Source organism: Convolutriloba macropyga, chromosome 11 (genome assembly GCF_964194025.1).
Source record: "Convolutriloba macropyga chromosome 11, txConMacr16.3, whole genome shotgun sequence".
NCBI lineage: Eukaryota > Metazoa > Xenacoelomorpha > Acoela > Convolutidae > Convolutriloba > Convolutriloba macropyga.
Window position 1 is genome coordinate 6,437,010 of NC_134478.1, and position 23,132 is coordinate 6,460,141.

A 23,132-nucleotide genomic window follows, 5' to 3' on the forward strand; every position below is an offset into this window, starting at 1 on the left:
TCGCGTTAATAACTAATACATTTATTGACTGGTCACTAACCCTTTTCAAAAAGAAGGAGTTCTGAATTCTGCCCGTTCACTTCAATCGAATTTTCACTAGCAAGAAGAGAGTTGTTTCCTATCCAAACCTCTTTAATATTGTTTTCTGATTTTAGTTTTCGAAAATTAGTGTCAGATTAAATTTAGTTTTTCATATTTAAGCATCAAAATTTTGCAATGAACTGGGCTTTTTCTTCAGGATATCATTGGTTTTATTTCATTTTCGTGTTGATATTATTTGATGACCAAATTGGTAGAAAATTTATTTGATAAATTTCATGGGCGAACTAGATTTACCTCCATCGTGGAACCTGTTGGAATTTGCATCTTCAATTTAAAAAAAAACTTTTATACTCACTTTTGAGTCTTAGTTGCGAATTCAAAATTTAATCGAGTTTAAACATAGGCGATGGGGCATCTTTTTTAATTAAAAGAAATCAGAGTTTGAGATTTTGTTTTAAAAAACGGGATAGATAATAATTTCCGGATCTCACTTTTTTTTGCTAAATGATGTTCAGTAAAATTTTTCTGATAAATTAATTGATAAAATTGATTTAGAGTTAATTCTATGTCTCTCCATTCAATTGTTCGAGTTTTCAATCTAATAAAGTAAAAATTTAGATCTCACTGGTGTGAATTCCCTTTTTATGTAGATTTCTGTCCTTTTATAAGAATCTATCAAATTTTAAATAACGGAACATGAACTAGTTCTTCAAAAGCAGTCTGTCTCCGCCTTAATTGTTTACAATTTAGACCATTTTGTGGATCAGCGGGGTTGGAAAATTATGTGCCATCCGATATTAGCGAGCCTCATAGTTGTAAGTACACTTTTATTTTATCCTTTCGATTAATCTGCAGGCACATTCCTTGAAAGTTTTATTCGGTACCAATACTAGCTTGAAATGGTGCTTTAAAACAAATTTTCTATATATACAATAATAAACAAATACAGATAATTAAAAATCATCTTTTTACTAATACAAAAGGTATTAGCAAAAATCATTTTTCTTATTGGCCCAACTTTCAAAGACTTGTTTCTGATTAACTTTTGACTAATGCAAGTGATTGATATATAAGTTCGCGTAAGTTTAAACTAATAAAAGAATATATAATAAATTTGAGGTTTTATCTTGCGTGCATGCGTTGTTTAAAGATCAACGTTCTAAATTGGTTTTTCGCTTTTTAACAAGTTCGATTATTATAAATTGAAACGTTGTCAAACGCATTATATCAAAAATGAGTTCAAGAATTATTTTGCATATATTTTTTCTCTTGATTTGCAGTGAAGTTTCTTGTGTTGGTAAGTCAAACTCTAGCCAATAAGAAATTAGTTTGAGAATTTACTTGTGTTAGGGTTTTAAAAAATCATGGTACTAAATCGGCTATTTCTATCGTGATAAAAAAATATTGTTGAAAATATAAACATTCCGGCACAGAACAGTTGACAACTTTTTTTCATGTATTTATATCTCAATAACTTTTCTAAGACTTAGCAATTTTTTTCTTTTTTTTCTTTTTAGACCGCTACTATACAGTTGAGTACATGTGGGTGAAATTGAGAGCCAAGAATGAATCATTTGTAACAGGGATTACAGACTATGGACAGGTTAGAAACAGTACTGAACGCCACTGGACACTGCTGATCTCTCTAGGCAGAGTTGGAACATTAACACGATGCAGAGGCAGCTTAGATCCAACCAAATTAATTAAGTTGCGCGGAATAGTTACGGCATGAAAAGTCTGATCAAAATCACGCCAAAAGTCTCAACTGTCTGATCAGGGCACAGTTTAGATTCTGTGTAACCCTAACAAGTTTGAGCTTCTCTTCAGGGTACTTTGGCTAATTCGAATTGGACATCAACTGGCGGTTTTGATGTTCACACACCCATACAGTTTTCTAAGGAACCCAGGCTGAGGTCCCAGACCGAAAGTCGATATGTCCAAACCGCCATAAACGCACGAAGGGGGCGTCGTGCGTTCAAAATTACACGGTCTGGCAACACGGATGAACGCACGATGGTCTGGAGATGAACGCACGAAAGTCTGGTGAAAGTCCTTAAGGTCAATAAGGCATCATGGTTTGGAACCCAATTTTTGTGCAAGTATGTGTCAATATAGACAAAAACGGAAGAAAAATACATCACAATTGATTTTATAAAAACAAATTGTTTAAGATGAAAAATTTCACATTAACATTCATCAAAAATACGGCTGTTGGAAAAGTTGTATTTCTAATTTGGAGCTAAATCAATTAATTTAAATAATCGAAAAATCAGTATTGTCAGGAAAAGCCACTTTAAAGGAACCAAGTTCCTTTATATTTTATCTCCCCCCACACCCTCATTTTCCTCCCCCCACCTACACTTTCGTCCTCCAAAACCCATTCATTTCCTGATTTCCATTCCCCCAACCTATTTCCATTGAAGCTATTTATTTAAGTTGATTTTATTGAAGAAGTCAAAAGTGGTTGACATTCACCTTCAATATTATTTATAGTAAGGGATTTCCCGTTTTTAACCACAACTTGTGTGCCAATGGTGCGAATTATGATGTATTTATAGAGCTTGATTTGCTACTATGGTTGCGACTTTCAGAAAAACAAATATTAATGACAAGTTGTCTTGGTATACAAGACTTAGGCCGAAGAGCATAAACATTTCTGGCGTATCCTAGGGTCAAAAAAAGATCTTTGAAACTTGATCGACTCAGAATGGGGAAATTTTGATTTTATAGGGGGAAAACTTAGGCATTTGACACATAGCAAAGTTAAACTCTGGTTTGACAACTTCACAAGTTTTAATCAAAAACATCACAATCACAAAAGATCCAACTGATTTTTAATCTGGCTCTAGAATTGAAGACTGATTTGAGAGTTCTCCTGAGAAGGATGCTTGCGTGGAATGCCTAGTCACGGCAGATGGGCTAGCTTTACTTGCAGAATTGAAAATCTTCATTTCGAAAGCTGGATTTTAATAGGCGTCTAGTTATCGTTGGATCAATATAGTATCTTTCCGCATTAGTTCAGAAAGAAGTAGGTCCTCCTCTAAGTGAAATTTAAAAGCACCACTAACATTGACTTAGGATTAGTTGCAAGGTCTGGTATGCCCTTGCTACATTAAGGTTTATAGGAACGTGAAGTTATCCCCCCACCAGTGTCAGTAAACACACACATTAGTCGAAAGTTAGCCAACACAGGTTAGGGTTCTTTCTATCGCGCTCGAAAAACAAATAGGCAACCGGACAAAAAATTATAATTGTCTACGTTTGTAAGAATGTCACTGATTAGTGAAAAGCTTTAACTCTACACAACTTATTAACGAAGCTTCATCAATATTCACTGATTAGTGATTGCGACAAGCTAAAACATAGCAAACAAACATTAGGCGAAAAACATTAGCACAGTAACTAAGCACAGTAAGCAACAGCCTCATTTAAATTATAGGTTTTAACATAACAAAAGATAGATTAGGGCTGGTACAAGAAAACATAGTGCAGTAAAAGTTCAGTATAAACTTTGTAAAATAAGAAAAAACTTCTAAAACAATCAATATGTCAAAAAAGTCCAAAGCATCATCAGCAGCAAAGAACAACCTAAAGCAACAACTTCAGTCAAAAATGATCGAGTGGAACCCAGTAAAAGCCCTCTTCGAAGAACAAAGCAATAGTAACGAGGATCTAAGCATACAACGTGAAACTTTGGAACTCTTGAAGTCCCAAAAAGAGCAGTTAGACAGAAGTTGCAATGAACTTATGAAGCTACAGCTGAAAAGTGAAGAGTTGACAACACTTGCTAATGAATCTGCCGAAAGAAACATAACCATGCTGAAATGCAAACAGAGAGCAAAAGCACACAGAACGGATGCAAGCGACACTGAAACTGCTTTTAACACATCCGCAGCGCCTTCCCCTAATCTATTGAGAAAACAGTACTTTTACGCAATAGAGCAATGAAACATCATTTCGCAAGCCGCAACAATCGGGAAAGTAACAACGCTGACTCGTCCGACTCAGAAGACCCTGATAATTCTCAACCCGTTCTGATCATAGGAGAGAGAGGAAGGAACCGAGAATTTCTCACAGGGGCACTGAGAACAGATGAACAATCGAGAGAAGAGAACAATGTTCAAGGACGGAGCCGACATGAGAGTGAGGACAACAGAGCAGGGCATTTGCAACAGTCATGTTCTTCTCACAACAATAACCAGGCTGCTCCGACCATGAGCCATAGTTACACAGCGCAAACCAATCAACTACAAGTGAACAATTTCAGCGGACCTGATGGACGCAATAACAACGGCTATAACAACAACCTATACAATGGCTTTCCGAGTTTCCCACCAGACTGGATGCAACAACAAGCACTGATGATACAGAACACATTGAGTTTGCCTAAGATTTCAATTGACAATTTCACAGGTGATCCTCTGAAATGGCATCAGTGATTCAGTTTCTTCAAAGCAACCATTCGCAACAACAGTGGCCTCTCAGACGACCAAAAAATGACATACCTCCAAAACTCTGTAACTCATAAAGTAAGAGATTCCATAATTGGATACTCCAACAATGGGGATTACTACCATGAAGCCATCGCTGAATTGACCAGGAAGTTTGGCAAACCACAGCATATTGTCGCTGCATACCAGGATCAATTAGAGAATTGGCCAAAACCCAGATTAGACAAATCAAACACTTTTGTGAGCTTCTCGTCTTTCCTGAGGAGACTTGTACAAAACTTCCGGCTCCACAACTTTGAAGCTGATCTGAAGTCTTCAGCTGTCTTGAGAATGGCCAGAGACCAATTGAACCCTAACACGATAATCAGATGGAATCAACACACAAGAAGCCAAGGTTTGCTGCAACCTAATCTTGCCCACTTTGCTGATTGGATTGACTCATACTCAGAGGCGTGCGAATACATCTCCCCACAACGGAACCAGAGAACCAGAGTGAACACTTTTTCTAGAAAGGGGCCTTCAGATGTTTCATGTCAACTCTGCTCACAAAACCACAACCTTGGTCGTTGTCCCAAATACTTGGAAAATCAGTGTATGACCGACAGAGTTGTGTGAGGAGGTTCATTCTCTGCCCTAACTGTCTAAGAGCTCACGAAAAGGGTCTCTGCCAATCGAAAACAAGTTGCCTTGTGGACAGATGCAATGGCTTCCATCACTCAACTCTCCTTAGGAGAGATGCAAGGCAACAGCAAAAAAATGCACAACCAATTGGGAACTGGAATCAAATCTCACAAAACAATGTCTTCAGAAACCAAAAAAACCAAAACCAGTCAAGCTATGGACGTAACTTTAATAATGAAAACCAAAGGCAGCAGACGAGTTCCAACTACAGCCAACAGAGTGGAAACCACAACAAGTAAAGTTGATCTAAAAGCAGCACTTCACACAGGGGCAACTGGAACAAAAGTGGTTTTCATCTTCAGCCGATGAACGCGCAGCACAACGTCAACAGACATCAGAGTAACAATCAACCCACTGTAGCCCAACAGCAGGCAACTACTCCGCAACAAAGCTACACTTGCAGCAACCAACAGGAAATTTCAAGGATCAGACCGCAGATACAATTGCAGGCGGTACCGGTAACACTTTTCAACAGATATCTTTGCATTGAAACCTACGCTTTGCTGGACAATGGCAGTGACAACACTCAAATAACACAGAAAGTTGCTGATGTACTGCAAATTTAACAACCGAAAGACATAACCCTACCACTAGCTTCACTTCACGGTGAAAACTCAGTTAAAACAGCAGATGTCATGATCGCCACAGGAGCTTTGTGCAGCAGTTGTCCTGTGATCAGAATCTCTTTGTACGCAACAGCAATAGAGGAGTTTTGAATGCCAAGAGTTCAAATTGAAATGTTGAATGAGATCTGCAGAGACCTTCTCACCTCCAGAACATAAGATTTCCAGCAATCAGAGACAACCGGATCGGAATTCTGATTGAAGCAGATGCATTCACAGCAACGGTTCCCAGACAGTTCACAACAGGGCCCACTGGCACCCCATACAGAGTCAACACTCTGCTTGGCTGGACACTGACAGGGCCCATTCCTCAGAGGTAAACAAAGAAGAGGGTCGGACAGTCAAACAGCACAAGCATAACACTTTTCAATCATATCAGGAGGCGACAAGACGATCCAGATGAAGTTCTTCTCCAACTCTTCTGGACAATTGAAGGAGTGAACTTCAATCAGTGCTCTTCAAAGGGACAGTCTTCAGATAACAAAGAAGCTCTGCCCATCCTCAATGATACCATAAACACATTGGTGACAGATACCAGATTGGACTTCCATGGAAGAAAGGCATTAAACTTCCTAACAACTACTTCATGGCCAAAGTTCAGTGGCACGATCTGCAGCTGAGACTGGAGAGGGACACAAATTTGAGAGAACGCTACGGGGAAAACAATCAAAAAAGATTTGGATAAAAACTACATCACAACTGCAGCCCACAGTTGCAGACACTCTGTCTGGTACCTTCCCCATCAACCAGTTATCAAAAAAGGAAACCAGACAAAATCCGGAGAGTCACAAATGCTGCTTCCAAACATAAAGGTATCCCACTCAAAGATGCACTGCTGACAAGGCCGGATCTACTCTGCAACCTGAATGGCCTTCTTCTCCGCTTCAGACAGTACTCAGTTGCAATCAGAGCTGACATCGAGGCAATGTTCATGCAGATTGGCATCCAACCAAAAGACCAGGACCAGCTCCGTTTTCTGTGGACACAGAATGGCAGTGAAAAGATCTTCAAATACAAATGACTCTTTTTTGGAGCCACATACTCACCTTCTTGTGCGATTTTTGTTCTGCAGAACTGTGCAAATGACCACAAACAAGAGCATCCAGATGCCTACACATCAATCATGCAGCAGTTCTACATGGATAATTTCATGCAGACCTACCCTTCTGAAGAGGAGGCCCGCAGAAGTGCAGATGAGATCAAAACTATTTTGCATACAGGAGGATTCAATCTGACAAAGTTCCTGAGCAACAGACAAAGTTCCATTCCAGAACTGGAATTGGAGGCGGTAACACTTGGAGCAGAGCTAGCTGGATTCTGTGAGAGCAAGATGACAACAAATATAAGTTCAAAACACTTTTAGACAGACAGCACCGCTACATTTGGATGGATCCAATCCAAGCAGAGACAGAAGATGTATATTGCCCACAGATTGACCAAAATTCACGAGGATTCCAACCCGGACAATTGAAGACACATCCCTGTAAAGATGAATCGCTTGACCACGGCACACAAGGCCTCAACCCATCAGACATGCCAAAGCTGTGGCTTCAACCACCGGACTTTCTGAGCACACCTCAAGACTCCTGGATTTTTGCCGAAGACAGTGATCCCCAAATATGCGCTGCACAAGCGACACAACTTCAGACGTTGAGGTTGAAAAATTTTCAACATGGAGTCGACTACTCAACTCTACTAGAATGGTGTTAAGACGTCAATAAGGCAATAAGACGCTTCAAGGCAAAAGTCCGAACTAGAAGATAAAACGAATCACCCGAGAACTCCAACAATGATATTTTTGCATCAGATGAGAAATGGGCAAGGAACTACCTCATTAAAATGTCCCAAAACGAGCTGTTCTCAGGAACAATTTCTGCACTGTTGAAGGGAGTCAATCTTGAGAATGGAGGCAAGCTGATGCCCTTCACACCCTTTCTATATGACAACGGACTCTTGAGGGTAGGAGGAAGACTCAACAAGGCACCTCTAACCTACAGTGCGAAACATCCTCTTGTTCTCCATAGCAGGAGCATAATTACAAGACTGTTGATTGAAAAGGCGCACCATGACTGTGGCCATCAGGGCGTGGAACATGTCAAGGCTCACCTGCAACAAACTTTCCTGATGATTGGATTGAGAAAAGTGCTGCGAAGTCTGGGGAAATACTGTTTCATTTGCAAACGATGAAGGGCAGACAATGTGAGACTGAAGATGGCCGATCTTCCTGACTTCAGATTTCCAGATGCATACAAGCAGTACCCCTTCGTCAACACAGGAATGGACATGTTTGGACCATTCTACATTGAGGACAAGAGAGAGGTCACCCAGATGCACTACGTCTGCTTGTTCACATGCCTGGTCACCAGAGCTGTCCACCTAGAAGTATGCCATGACCTCTCAACCGATAGTCTTCTCATGACCATCCGCAGATTTGTATCACGTCGTGGATATCCTGACCTCATTGTGAGTGACAATGGCAAAAACTTCATTGGAGCCAAACAAGCAATGAGGTTTAAGTTTACTAATAGTTCTGGGCAGTCGGAAACTCTCAGTTTTCCAGACAGTTGTTGCACAGGCCGAGTTATTTTTGAACTCCAGACCATTAACTCATGTGGGCTGCAGCATCTCAGATGCGGGACCACTTACTCCGAATCACTTCCTTCTTTGCAGACCTCACATGTGTTTGAAACTTCTTGTGAACAGCAACCAGCGGTTCTCCGCTAAGGAGTTCAAGTTGACGCAGACACTACTTGATGTCTACTGGAGCAGGTTGCTGAAAGAATATATTCCTGAGCTCAACAAGAGAACGAAGTGGCAAAGGTCAAATGATCAGCTGGATGGGGGTGACATTGTGTGGGTGCTCAAGGACTTCACACCCAGAGGCATCTGGCCTCTTGGGAAGATTGTGTAAGCACACAGAGGTTCAGACGGAGTAGCCAGTAGCTTCGACATCCAGACGTCTACAGGAATGGTACAGAGACCAGCAGTAGCCTTATGTCGTGTATTCCCACAATTGTCAGGTGCGCCGGAGGGTCACTGAAACAAGTTCATTGAAACACACACACACTCACGCAAACAAAAACTCAATATCAAACAGAAAACTTTTTGTGCTTTAATTTATTGTGTTTACATTTTCATTTCAAATGTTGCCTTTTCTTGCCGGAGTATAAAGGAACCAAGTTCCTTTATATTTTATCTCCCCCACACCCTCATTCTCCTCCCTCCGCCTACACTTTCCTCCTCCAAAACCCATTCAATTCCTGATTTCCTTTCCCCCAACCTATTTCCATTGAAGCTATTTATTAAAGCTGATTTTATTGAAGAAGTTAGAAGTGGTTGACATTCACTTTCAATATTATTTATAGTAGGGATTTCCCGTTTTTAACCACAAATTGTGTGCCAATGGCGAGAATTATGATGTATTTATAAAGCTTGATTTGCTACCATGGTTGCGACTTTCAGAAAAGCAAATATTAATGAAAAGTTGTCTTGGTATGCAAGACTTAGGCCGAAGAACATAAACAGCCACAAAGTGTCATTTTGCGACAAAAGTGTTCATTGTGTTGCAAACCACGGAGCCATATTGGCTAAATAATTAATAAATAATCCCTAAGAACAGATAAGTAATGTGAGAAATACTTTTTATATGTCTCAAAACATACGAATAAAAATGTCTGTCCAATTGAAACTGAGAAAATTTTCCATCATACCAGTTTGGCATTTTTTCTATTTCTCAAAAATATTTTTAATAATCTATTTAGTTTTCAAAATTTATGTCTCGGGACGATATTTTAACGATACGTTAACCCATATTTATTTTATTACAGACTAATGCACTCAGTTTAATGCAGTGAGGATAGCAACGTCGTTCCAATTCAAAATTTTATGTTCTTTTGACACTTTTAATAGGCCAACATTTTGATAAATAAACTAATCGGAATTTTCTATTATTCAATTTAATTTCACCTATATTTCCTACATAAAGAAAACAAATCTGCAGCCATTTTTCAGTGTACCTCTAGTTTGTTTCCTTCAACAAAACTTAGTGCTTTACATTGCATATTAAAAAAACAATCGGAGTTCACTTGCATTTTTTTTACTAATTCTTCACAGTCCCTATTGTCTGTTCTGTTGTGGAAAGATAACATCTATCGACAAAAATTAAAGTGAAATTAAGAGAACTTTTTTTTTAAAAAAAAACTCTTTTTTCTTGACTATATGTTAAGTGAACAGCATCAGGAAGTGGTATAAGTGTGCTATTAATTTATAAGTCACATAAACAGTACACGTTGAGACTAAAATTTTTCGGAAAACAAAGGAAAATTACTTTTCAAGCGTTTAAGGAAATATACATGTCTTTTGCGATAAGTTTCCATAGAAAGTGTTATCTTGGTCAATCCTGAAAATATCCATGAATCTATCCAAAAATCGAATTTTGAAGATAATGTGAAGTAAGACGACGAATGGTTCAATGAATTGAATAGCTGCACTTGTCAATTCAGCATTGATTGTCAGAAAGTGCAGAAACCTCAAGGGATAACGTCCCATCAACGACAGCCAAGAATATAGAACAGTAAAGTAACAACAATGATAAAATTTTCCCCTGATTTAGGTCATTTTTCAACCAAAAATTAGGAAAATGAGTTTTCAGATTGGGATTCAAGTTCAAACCTGTACGAATCGCACTACCATCCTTAGTGTTTGAGCTTAATCGTTTCGTACAAAAACCTGTTAAGTGAAATACTAGAAATGCTATCATAATATGCCATTTTATGCCACCGTTGTCCAGAATTTAGTTCCACCTACGACCAGTCTATTGACAGAGATTGTTTTTTAATCAGACTTCTATGCAACTTATGATCAGACTAAACAACAGATTTAAACTCGACCTTAATTGCCAAGCTGACTCGTGCGTTTAGTCAATAATGAACTCATGTCGCTGCGCACGCATATATAAACTAACACAAAAGTACACACATACACACAAACACATACACACACAAAGGTCGGTGTCAAGCTAGAATTGAAACCTTTTCTATAAGTTGAGATAAAAACCTGTCCCAGGAGCGATGACCCCTGACAAGACGATCGTGCTTCAGAAGTTTAATGTGAGCTGTAACTGCGCCCACTCAAAACCACCTACATCCATTCAAATAAATATGTTTTCCCTTTAATATACGCTTTTAGTGATCAACTTTAACAAGTTTAACAATCAACTTTAACAATTAACAGGGCGAATGATTTCGAGAGACTCTTCTGTTCTATATGACTTAAGATATAACGTTATTTTCAACTGATAAGTTTTTGCTGTTTTCGCCGGTTATTGCAGCCTCCTTAAATAGCTCTACTCTAAATAGACATACCTAGACATACCTCTAAATAGGAACTTTGGACTACATTAACAATTTTATTGAAGAAGTCAGAAGTGGTTGACATTCACTTTCAATATTATTTATAGTAAGGGATTTCCCGTTTTTAACCACAAATTGTGTGCCAATGGCGAGAATTATGATGTATTTATAAAGCTTGATTTGCTACCATGGTTGCGACTTTCAGAAAAGCAAATATTAATGAAAAGTTGTCTTGGTATGCAAGACTTAGGCCGAAGAACATAAACAGCCACACAAAGTGTCATTTTGCGACAAAAGTGTTCATTGTGTTGCAAACCACGGAGCCATATTGGCTAAATAATTAATAAATAATCCCTAAGAACAGATAAGTAATGTGAGAAATACTTTTTATATGTCTCAAAACATACGAATAAAAATGTCTGTCCAATTGAAACTGAGAAAATTTTCCATCATACCAGATTGGCATTTTTTCTATTTCTCAAAAATATTTTTAAAAATCTATTTAGTTTTCAAAACTTATGTCTCGGGACGATATTTTAACGATACGTTAACCCATAATTATTTTATTACAGACTAATGCACTCAGTTTAATGCAGTGAGGATAGCAACGTCGTTCCAATTCAAAATTTTATGTTCTTTTGACACTTTTAATAGGCCAACATTTTGATAAATAAACTACTCGGAATTTTCTATTATGCAATTTAGTTTCACCTATATTTCCTACATAAAGAAAACAAATCTGCAGCCATTTTTCAGTGTACCTCTAGTTTGTTTCCTTCAACAAAACTTAGTGCTTTACATTGCATATTAAAAAAACAATCGGAGTTCACTTGCATTTTTTTTACTAATTCGTCACAGTCCCTATTGTCTGTTCTGTTGTGGAAAGATAACATCTATCGACAAAAATTAAAGTGAAATTAAGAGAACTTTTTTTTAAAAAAACTCTTTTTTCTTGACTATATGTTAAGTGAACAGCATCAGGAAGTGGTATAAGTGTGCTATTAATTTATAAGTCACATAAACAGTACACGTTGAGACTAAAATTTTTCAGAAAACAAACTAACACAAAAGTACACACATACACACAAACACATACACACACAAAGGTCGCTGTCAAGCTAGAATTGAAACCCTTTCTATAAGTTGAGATAAAAACCTGTCCCAGGAGCGACGACCCCTGACAAGACGATCGTGCTTCAGAAGTTTAATGTGAGCTGTAACTGCGCCCACTCAAAACCGCCTACATCCATTCAAATAAATATATTTTCCCTTTAATATACGCTTTTAGTGATCAACTTTAACAAGTTTAACAATCAACTTTAACAATTAACAGGGCGAATGATTTCGAGAGACTCTTCTGTTCTATATGACTTAAGATATAACGTTATTTTCAACTGATAAGTTTTTGCTGTTTTCGCCGGTTATTGCAGCCTCCTTAAATAGCTCTACTCTAAATAGACATACCTAGACATACCTCTAAATAGGAACATTGGACTACATTAACAATTTTATTGAAGAAGTCAGAAGTGGTTGACATTCACTTTCAATATTATTTATAGTAAGGGATTTCCCGTTTTTAACCACAAATTGTGTGCCAATGGCGAGAATTATGATGTATTTATAAAGCTTGATTTGCTACCATGGTTGCGACTTTCAGAAAAGCAAATATTAATGAAAAGTTGTCTTGGTATGCAAGACTTAGGCCGAAGAACATAAACAGCCACAAAGTGTCATTTTGCGACAAAAGTGTTCATTGTGTTGCAAACCACGGAGCCATATTGGCTAAATAATTAATAAATAATCCCTAAGAACAGATAAGTAATGTGAGAAATACTTTTTATATGTCTCAAAACATACGAATAAAAATGTCTGTCCAATTGAAACTGAGAAAATTTTCCATCATACCAGATTGGCATTTTTTCTATTTCTCAAAAATATTTTTAAAAATCTATTTAGTTTTCAAAACTTATGTCTCGGGACGATATTTTAACGATACGTTAACCCATAATTATTTTATTACAGACTAATGCACTCAGTTTAATGCAGTGAGGATAGCAACGTCGTTCCAATTCAAAATTTTATGTTCTTTTGACACTTTTAATAGGCCAACATTTTGATAAATAAACTACTCGGAATTTTCTATTATGCAATTTAGTTTCACCTATATTTCCTACATAAAGAAAACAAATCTGCAGCCATTTTTCAGTGTAACTCTAGTTTGTTTCCTTCAACAAACCTTAGTGCTTTAAATTGCATATTAAAAAAACAATCGGAGTTCACTTGCATTTTTTTTTTACTAATTCGTCACAGTCCCTATTGTCTGTTCTGTTGTGGAAAGACAACATCTATCGACAAAAATTAAAGTGAAATTAAGAGAACTTTTTTTTAAAAAAAAACTCTTTTTTTCTTGACTATATGTTAAGTGAACAGCATCAGGAAGTGGTATAAGTGTGCTATTAATTTATAAGTCACATAAACAGTACACGTTGAGACTAAAATTTTTCAGAAAACAAATGAGAATTACATTTCAAGCGTTTAAGGAAATATACATGTCTTTTGCGATAAGTTTCCATGGAAAGTGTTATCTTGGTCAATCCTGAAAATATCCATGAATCTATCCAAAAATCGAATTTTGAAGATAATGTGAAGTAAGACGACGAATGGTTCAATGAATTGAATAGCTGCACTTGTCAATTCAGCATTGATTGTCAGAAAGTGCAGAAACCTCAAGGGATAACGTCCCATCAACGACAGCCAAGAATATAGAACAGTAACAACAATGATAAAATTTTCCCCTGATTTAGGTCATTTTTCAACCAAAAATTGGGAAAATGAGTTTTCAGATTGGGATTCAAGTTCAGACCTGTACGAATCGCACTACCATCCTTAGTGTTTGAGCTTAATCGTTTCGTACAAAAACCTGTTAAGTGAAATACTAGAAATGCTATCATAATATGCCATTTTATGCCACCGTTGTCCAGAATTTAGTTCCACCTACGACCAGTCTATTGACAGAGATTGTTTTTTAATCAGACTTCTATGCAACTTATGATCAGACTAAACAACAGATTTAAACTCGACCTTAATTGCGAAGCTGACTCGTGCGTTTAGTCAATAATGAACTCATGTCGCTGCGCACGCATATATATAAACTAACACAAAAGTACACACATACACACAAACACATATACATATAGGTCGGTGTCTAGCTAGAATTAAAACCCTTTGTATAAGTTGAGATCAAAACCTGTCACAGGGCGACCTGACCCCTGACAGGACGATCGTTCTTCAGAAATTTCATTTGAGCTATAAGCCGGGTTGGGCTCCCAGTGAATCCCATCGATGAATCACAGAAATTTCATGAAAAGTCCATCGATGGGCCATCGATGATTCATTGCCAATTTTTCCCTGATCATAGAACTTCCATCGATGGGATTTCACTGGATCATAGAAAATCCATCAAACGGTCCCAAAATCGTCAAAATTAGGTCTGAAAAACGATGAAATTGGTCCGAAAAATGCAAAAAAAAGGTCTCAAAATCGCCAAAAATAGGTCTCAAAATCGTCAAAAAAAAAGTCTGAAAAACGCAAAAATTGGTCGGAAAACGTCAAAAATGGGTATGAAAAAAGTTGAAATTGGTCCGAAAAACATCAAAAAGTGGTCTCAAAATGGTCAAAAATAGATCTGAAATTAGATCTTACCTCCAGCATGCCTTCAACTTCTTATTCCACTGAGCCATCTTTCACTTAATTCTTTGCTATTTCTTCTGAATTTAATTCAAATTCAATAAACGCGGGGAAAAATATTGGTAAGAAATGCGGTGAATTTAGCAGTGAATTTTTGTAAGAAAAGCTGTGAAATGAGGTGCAATATTTTTTCACCGCAATCACCGCATTTCTAACAAAAATTCACTACATTCACCGCATTTCTTACAAAACTTCACAACATTCACCGCATTTCTTACAAAAATTCACCACATTCACCGCATTTCTTACAAAAATTCACCCAAAATCTCGACCCGGGAAAAATATATTGTTGGCGTCCGTAGTGGTGGCTAATCAGACTATCGTGCTTTTGAGTCCGTTTCTGATCAGACAAAAGTGCGCTCAAATGACCTCATAGGCTCATACTATCATGCGATCAAATGTCACTTCTCATTAGACTAGTGTCTGCTCAAAACCAGCCTTGATCGGACTAATGTGCGCTGGATTTAACCTTTTATCAGACCATCTTAGATTGAACATACCTGTGATCAGACAAGTACGAGACCTTTGTCGAGACTGAAGAGCGCAAGAATACTTTTCCAGACCCTGTAACTTGAGCATGCGTTGCGCAGATGTGAGCTCAAAGATAGTCTGACCACGTCTATTTGGTCTGGACACCTCGCCCTGGGTAATGCGGGCTATTTATTTTTTTAAGTCACTTATGGGTGAGGTGTTCCAAATTTCACTTCCAACGGAGGGCCAGACGGTGGACCAAGGAGAACCCCTCATAGCAGTTGAGGCGCAGTTCAAATCAAAAGTTTTCCATGCGCCACTGGGAGGACAAGTTTTGGAAGTCAACCAGGATGTAATTGACGATCCGACTCTCATCAATTCATCGCCAGATCTATTCGGTTACCAATTACTTTGTTCCTTTGGACTGGCATCCAGCATTTTTGTCACCCTCAACCCCTCCGCTGTCTGCGGGGCTTTTAAAGCCTCTGTTATGACTTATTAGAAAATGGGCACAAACAAATAGGTTTTATCCGTTAATTTTGTAATACAGTTGAGTGAAAATATTTTAAAATTAAAGTTTTTCGATCGTCGTGCTCTTTGTTTCTAGCTAACTTTCTTCCGACTCGAAGAGAACTAATGGGGTTTTTTTTTAAATCGCTGAATTCTATTTTTATTGGTTGTGTTTTAGAAGAAGTGAAACGCTGCAGGTGAAAAAAAGTGTTTAGAGCAATCTTTTCCACAAAAGTCAAGCAGAGTGACAATTATGAGTATTTTGTTTCAAGTACATTCTGAGAAAGAGCGAGAAAACTAGGTGTGAAAAAAACTCTGCACAAAGCGAACGTGACGCTTTTTCAAAGCGGTTTTTTTTTTAGTTTTAATACTAACTTTTTCAGCCAAAGGCGTTCGTCTCAATTATCTCGTCTAAAAGTGGTACGTTTGTGAACAGTTTTGTATTTTTGAAACAAATATTAATCTTTAAGACGGAACTTTGATCTTTTTTGTAATTTTGCCCCGTTGGATGTTTTTCAGCAGTTTTCGTAGTTTTCTTTTTTCAAGGAATCCGTGAGGACTTTTAGTTGAACTTAGTCGTCAAATTGGCTAAGGTGGTTTTAGAATGTGGCTTAAAGTGGTAAAGACCCTTGTTCTTAATGTCGTCTTCATTCTGTATTCCGTAATGGATACATTCCACACATGAGATTTGGCCTAGAAAACACATTGAAAGTGAATATCTTTGACAGGTTATTTTAAATGAAACCAGTCAAAAATGTTACGTGTTTCATATCACCATTCAGGTAGACCTAAATTGCCATAAACTTAACTTCCCGGACCGTAGAGTCATTAAAAATCATACTGAATCATAAAAAAATCATTCTGTTTATTTCTATGCGCAGAGCTCTGATCAGGGCACTTATTCGCCATTTCATGGTAAATTTCAGAGTAAATTCTGAGATTTTTCTGAACATCATGAATCTCAGTGTCTGAATTCTTTCTGAACATAATGAATTTTATCCTGATTTTTTACTGTATAGTATGGAAAAAATCAAATCTGCTGGAACTTGGAAAAACCCACATGCCACTAGCAAAAATTAATTAATGAGTATATGGTTAATTAAACAATGCTTAATATTCTATTATTAAAAGATTGTTTGAACAGATTGACAGATTGAAAGATTGACAAAAGATTGTTTGAACAGTTCTTCACCTCCGTTTCTTCACTTCAGTTACTTTTCTAACTATTTCACGAGCTCCTTTTCATCTATTTCTTTCTCGAGTTTCATCGTAGAGAGCTCCTCTTCATCGGTTTTTTTTTCGAGTTTCGTCGTAGATAGTGATCATAGTCGATTCATCATGGTCGATTTTCCCGAGGAGGTAACACTTGTGACCTTTAGCGGATTAGCCGTCGGCTGACACTGACACTCGAGCTCCCGGAAAAAACATCTTTGTTCATAGAGGACGGAGATGAAGAAGGGGAAGGTGGAATTCTTCACAGTACTTCCACTATGCGTCAAGAACATCTAAAAGAACCCCCCCCCCCAAACCACCACCATTACCCCCGCCTTCCACCCGCCCACCACCACCACCATTACCCCCGCCATCCACCCGCCCACCGCCACCACAACCATTGCCCCGCCTTCCACCCGCCCACCACCTCCACCATTACCCCCGCCATCCACCCGCCCACCGCCACCACCACCATTGCCCCGCCGTCCACCCGCCCACCACCACCACCACCATCACCCCCGCCATACACGCGCACACCCACCACCACCACCATTACCCCTGCCATCCTCCCGCCCACCACCACCAGCATCGTCATTGCTGAACTTCCTGTTGATACGCAAGAGCAGCGGATGCACCCTGAGGTACTATAGAGATTTGTCGAGATTCCATCTTCAAACTATTTGGATCTGAAATTATCAATTGTATTGCTGTAAGACATCATACCTTTCCCTGTTAACACTCTGCCGTTTTTGAACGAAAACTGCTTTTCCCGGTGAAAAGTGTCCGTGTCAGCCGACGGCTAACTCGAGGCAGGTCACAGGTACGGTTTCCTCGGGTGAAATCAGTGGTTTCAAAATTTCCAAAATTTCAAATTTAGGGTTATTACTCGTGGTGGGGGGGGCATAACGGGGTCGGAGGCGGGATAAACAGATAACTGGATATCATCAAATTCGCTCCCCACCGTATTCGCTCGAGCCCCCCCCCCCCCCCCGTATTCGCTCGAGCCCCCCCCGTATTCGCTCGAGCCCCCCCCCCCGTATTCGCTCAACAACCCATCCCCGTATTTACTGCTACTTTTCAGCTTTCAATTGAGCTATTGTTGTCTTTCCTCTTTTGGTTTGAAAGTCTCTGTTGTTCTTTCGGTAGATGACAATGTTCCTCAATGACTCTAGAATATTTTGTACCCCTGCCATATATAAGCAGAGGCAGAACTGGAAAAGAGCAGATCCTATATAAGCAGATCCTATATAAGCAGATCCAGAACTGGAAAAGAGTAGTTATGCAAAACTTTATCCCAGAATAAGCAAACTTGAGTTCTAAATCAGTCTAAGCTCTACTGATTCGCAATTATTTAATTCGTATTTCGCTATTTAATACTACTACCCTACCCCCTGTATTTACTGGTTTACTTGTGTTTTACTGGTTTTATAACTATGGTATTCAAGTTTAACTCAAAAAGTGCTATTTTCATGCTCAAAATTTTTGTCTCCCAAAAATTCAAAAAAATTTTTGAAGTTTTCAAAATTTTTTCTGATATTTCTATGAACAGTATGAAAAAGAAAAATCATCCTAAACAGACATAACTCATAAAAAAAATGATTCTGCGTTTTGTCTGAACATAATGCAAGGTAACTTTACCCTTAGGTTACTATGATTCAGTACTGACTTAAGAACCTACTATGGGAATCTAATGAATCAGTACTGAAAGTCTATGACACCAGGGTCCGGGATGGCTGATTTTGCCCTTGGAGGTTTCGGTTACGTTGAATTGCTCTATTTAGTTTACATTTTTTTGCAAGTTGTAGAATTGAGTTACAATCAAAAACAAAAACTATGGGTAAAAAATAAAAAAAACTTTAAAAATAACCTTAAATGGCAAGTTTTAGTTACATTGAAGAACGGAATATAGCCTACAAAGCTTGTAGCCTACTTTCCGCTGTTCTTAATTACCAATTTCCATTCGAAATAGTCTAACTTTGGAATGTAATAACGCCTTTCCGATTTTCATTTACATCCCATGTGTTAACATAGCAAAACGGTATTAAGTTTAAAATTTATCAGTCAAAAATTTCGAATTTAATATCAAATTTATGCATCACCATACGACAACTTTTGTTTTTTTATACAGGTTGGCTTCTGAAAATGGAGCCATCGGACTTGGAAGAAGAGTTACCCAATATTTTGAGCCAATCAGAGAGAGACAACAAGATACGTTCACGCTTCAACATCATAAACTGAGAAGAAACTTATTGTTGGAATGTCATGACACCTCATCAAAAGCACCGATACTAACTATTTCTACCCAGGCTGAGGTCCCAGACCGAAACCAGATATGTCCAGACAGGTCCAGACGGAAAGTGCCTATGTCCAGACCGTCCCAGACTCAAAGTGCCTATGTCCAGACCGTCCCAGACGGAAAGTGGATATGTCCAGACTTTCGTGCGTTCCAAATTTTTCGTGCGTTTTTCGTGCGTTCGAAGACAAATATGTCCAGACCATCCCAGACCGAAACAGTATATGTCCAGACTTTCGTGCGTTCTTGTCCAGACCATCGTGCGCTCCAACTCAAATTCGTGCGTTCAACGCCAAATTTTTCGTGCGTTCATGTCCAGACCATCGTGCGTTCATGTCCAGACCATCGTGCGTTCAAATCCAGACCATCGTGCGTTCATGTCCAGACTTTCGTGCGTTCATCCGTGTTTCCAGACCGTGTAATTTTGAACGCACGACACCCCCTTCGTGCGTTCATTTCGGTCTGGACATATCTGGTTTCGGTCTGGGACCTCAGCCTGGGTAGAAACTGTCTTAAGTCTTTAAGTTTAACAGACCTGAACAATCTTTTCAATCATGTTTTATTATACTTTTTAGCTGAAAATTATCTTTCTAATTTAGATTTTAAAATTAGATTGAAAAAGTAGATCTCAGTTCAATTACGATGGTTGTATCACACGATTCTTGCGGAACTCTCCTGATAAGGTAACGAAATTAGAGATTAAATAAAGTTTTCTAAGTATTTTTTGGGCGCGCTGAAATTAATTGCTTTCATTGCATTTTTAACTCCTGAAAGCCAACCTGAAAGATTGTTTTTTTTAAAAAAAAATTTATAGCTCTACTATACATGCTTTGGATATTGAGATTATGTGGAAAACAAAGAGAGGCAATCTCGAAAACACCGTCAATTTTTCTTTAATTAGAACTTTGAGAATCTTGCAGGAGAATTGTCACACGCAAGCTCAAGCAAAATAAAGTCATCTGCTTAGCACCTGCAAGATCTTACAAGATAGTCGTGGTCTTCGTAAGGGATAAAGTATTGGCTAATTTTAAGCCAAAATAAAATTGTTCAAACAATTTTGTACATGTGGATGATAATGGTTATCTAATAACAGCAAAGTATCAAGGTATGAAGTAGAAGGAAGTTTTAGAGGAATTCCAAACTGCAGCCTCAATAGTCTCTCCCATTATAGCACCCCCCCCCCAGCTTATTGGTCATATAACTTAATACTTGCTGCACTACCTAATGGGGAATATATGTAATATAAAACATAGCCAGTATAATACCAGAAACGAGTTGAAGAGTCGGGTCGTGCAATACAAACTCACAAAATCTAAATCAGAGATATCTATGTGAAAGCTCTACCTATAACGGAAACATCAAAGAGAAAAAAATAATTCCCATAAGAACTAAAGTGATTTGAAAAAAAGAGATGCGCTTTTTAGTTTGAGGTTGTGGGTTGGTGGTGTTGGGGTAGTAGGTATGTACATGGGGAGGTTAGATAGATGATAGCGGAGGGTAGGTATGTGGGGGTGGCCAGGGGGAGGGGTTTTAGGTAGGTGGGGGTGAGGGTAGGCAGGTGGGGAGCAGGGGGCTAGGCAGGGGGTACATAGGAGGGGTGTAAATAGTTGGAGCTTCTGTAAATTGGAAAGAGAGGAGGGATTGTTATGGAACGTAAACATCTCAAAATGAACTTTCAGTCTTTAACATTATCAGCAGTACCTAATCATTATGTATTAGTAAATAAAGTTGTGTTAAAATCCATTGTTCGAAAACCGAAGTCAACGTTCTAAAACAGAAGTCAATTTTCGAAAACAAAAAGTCAAAAATACATGTCTTCAACAGATAAGTTTTGACTGAAAAAAAACTTGAAGAATCTGAATACGCTTTTTCGAGTCGTAAAATCCTGTGAATCTCAATTCTTCTCTTCCAGTCGAAACAAAAAACCAGTAAAATCCCAATACTCCTCTTCGAATCGTAAAAATGCTCATACTTTTGAAACACAGGGCACATGATAGAAATTTAATTAACCCAAAGTACAAAATTATCCGACAAATTTAGCAATTTGAACTTAGTCGATATTTGGTAAAAATTCAATTGAATTTGCGTGTGGTACACCAAATTAGCTAATTTTTTGGCCAAGATTCGTATAGTTTTTTGAAGTTATTCTGTTCAACCATCGAGCCTATTGTGATTATAACTTTTACGCCCCCAGGCTAACATCTTTATTTACCAGAAAAACTGGCTATGTGTTATTTGTAATTGTGCGAATCTGGGGGCAGTGTATAAAAAACACTGGGGAACAGAGTAAGTCCAGCTCCTCTCCTCAACTTAGCGGAACAAGCTATATTTGTCTTCAATGATATATTTGCCCCACTACATCATAGTGGGTGTATATTGTTGTCACTACCAAGTGCACGTGCTATTTTTTACATGTTGATTGTTTATGTAAAAATGCGTGCTCTGTAACTGGGGGGGGTTGCATTATTGGGGCGTGCGTACTGCCGGCACAAATGGAATTTAGTGATATAAAAATTTTTAACAAAAACGTAAAAAAGTTGAATTTCTATGGAAAGTTGTTGACGATTCAAATTTTCAAACTATTAATTTAAAACTATTTAAAACTATTTTAAAACTATTTCAAAACTATTTTAAAACTATTGACGAACAGAAGGGCAGAATTGGAAAACATCTGGTACTTTAGATCAAAAGGTCAAATAGATTGCTGGAAATAATCAAATCATTTCAGAAATTGTTATATTACGGAATAAATCAGTAGATTAGAAGTGTTGTTCTATTAGAGAAGACACCACTTGTATAGCACTAGAGAACCATTTAAAAACATATCAAATTCTCCTCCAATTTTCCAACACTCGTTTCAACACTCTGGAACTTAATGTAGTTTATCTGTTCGTTTCTCTGAAATCTTAGCTCCTTAACAAAAATTATTTATACTACCACTTCGTGCAGATGTACCTGAAATCAGTTTCAATTTTGATTAAAAGTACAACTTGAAGAACTTGATCTTGAGCCGCTAATACGCTTGTGGAGGAAAAAGATCCTTATTTCACAGTCTCTGTCAGTAGACGGAAAACACTGTTGTTTGAACGTGTGGCAAAACCCTAGTAGGGAAACAAAAATGAAATTGCTAGTGGTTGCAAGATCTTACAGGAATCTTGCACCCTAAACATTTCTGGCAACATTTTTGCTATATCTTGCAAGAACGTCTATCAGGGAATAGATAACTTTATCAATGGACTGCATTCATCGGATAATTGTTTGTGATAAACTGTTGATTTTGAAATTATTTTATACACGGGTCGTGGTGTCACCGCCACTCAAAGCAAAATTATGTAAAATAAGCGGTGAGTGCAATGAAATTACAAAAGTCAGGCGCTGAATGCGGTGAAAAAAAACTTTATTGCTTGTTAGAGGTGAAATTACATATTTTCACTGCTGAATTTAGCGGTAAAATTACATATATTCATCACATTGAATAAAAGTGTCCAAATTATGTGAGATAAGCGGTAAATGCGGTGGAATTACATAAACTCACTGCATAACTTAGTGGTGAAATTACATAACTTCATTGCCAAGAAAAAAGTGTTAAAAATATGTAAGATCTGCAGTGAATGCCGTGAATTTACAAAAATTTACCGCTTAAATTAGTGGTGAAATTATATAAATTCATCGCTTTGAAAAAAGTTAAAATTATGTGAGATCAGCAGTGAATGCAGTGCATTTTACACAACTTTTTTTGCATAAAGTGTGT

At 37.9% G+C, this 23,132-nt stretch overlaps 1 protein-coding gene across 4 annotated transcripts in view; it reads left to right on the forward strand.

Annotated features, from left to right (window-relative positions):
• Positions 1-19,422, forward strand: part of LOC142349378 (glycine cleavage system H protein-like) — a 29,658-nt gene extending 10,236 nt beyond the window's left edge. For 2 of the 4 annotated variants that reach the window (XM_075400887.1, XM_075400888.1), the window contains exons 3-7: positions 712-857; positions 1,560-1,645; positions 1,870-1,914; positions 15,611-15,764; positions 19,217-19,422. In XM_075400887.1, the coding sequence (XP_075257002.1) occupies positions 1,583-1,645; positions 1,870-1,914; positions 15,611-15,764; positions 19,217-19,326 (372 nt within the window). In that variant the 5' untranslated portion in view covers positions 712-857; positions 1,560-1,582 and the 3' untranslated portion in view covers positions 19,327-19,422. Of the gene's footprint in view, positions 1-711; positions 858-1,244; positions 1,340-1,559; positions 1,646-1,869; positions 1,915-15,568; positions 15,765-19,216 lie in introns of those variants that run through there. The other 2 variants (XM_075400885.1, XM_075400886.1) reach the window with 2 other exon arrangements.
• Positions 19,423-23,132: the final 3,710 nt, after the last annotated feature.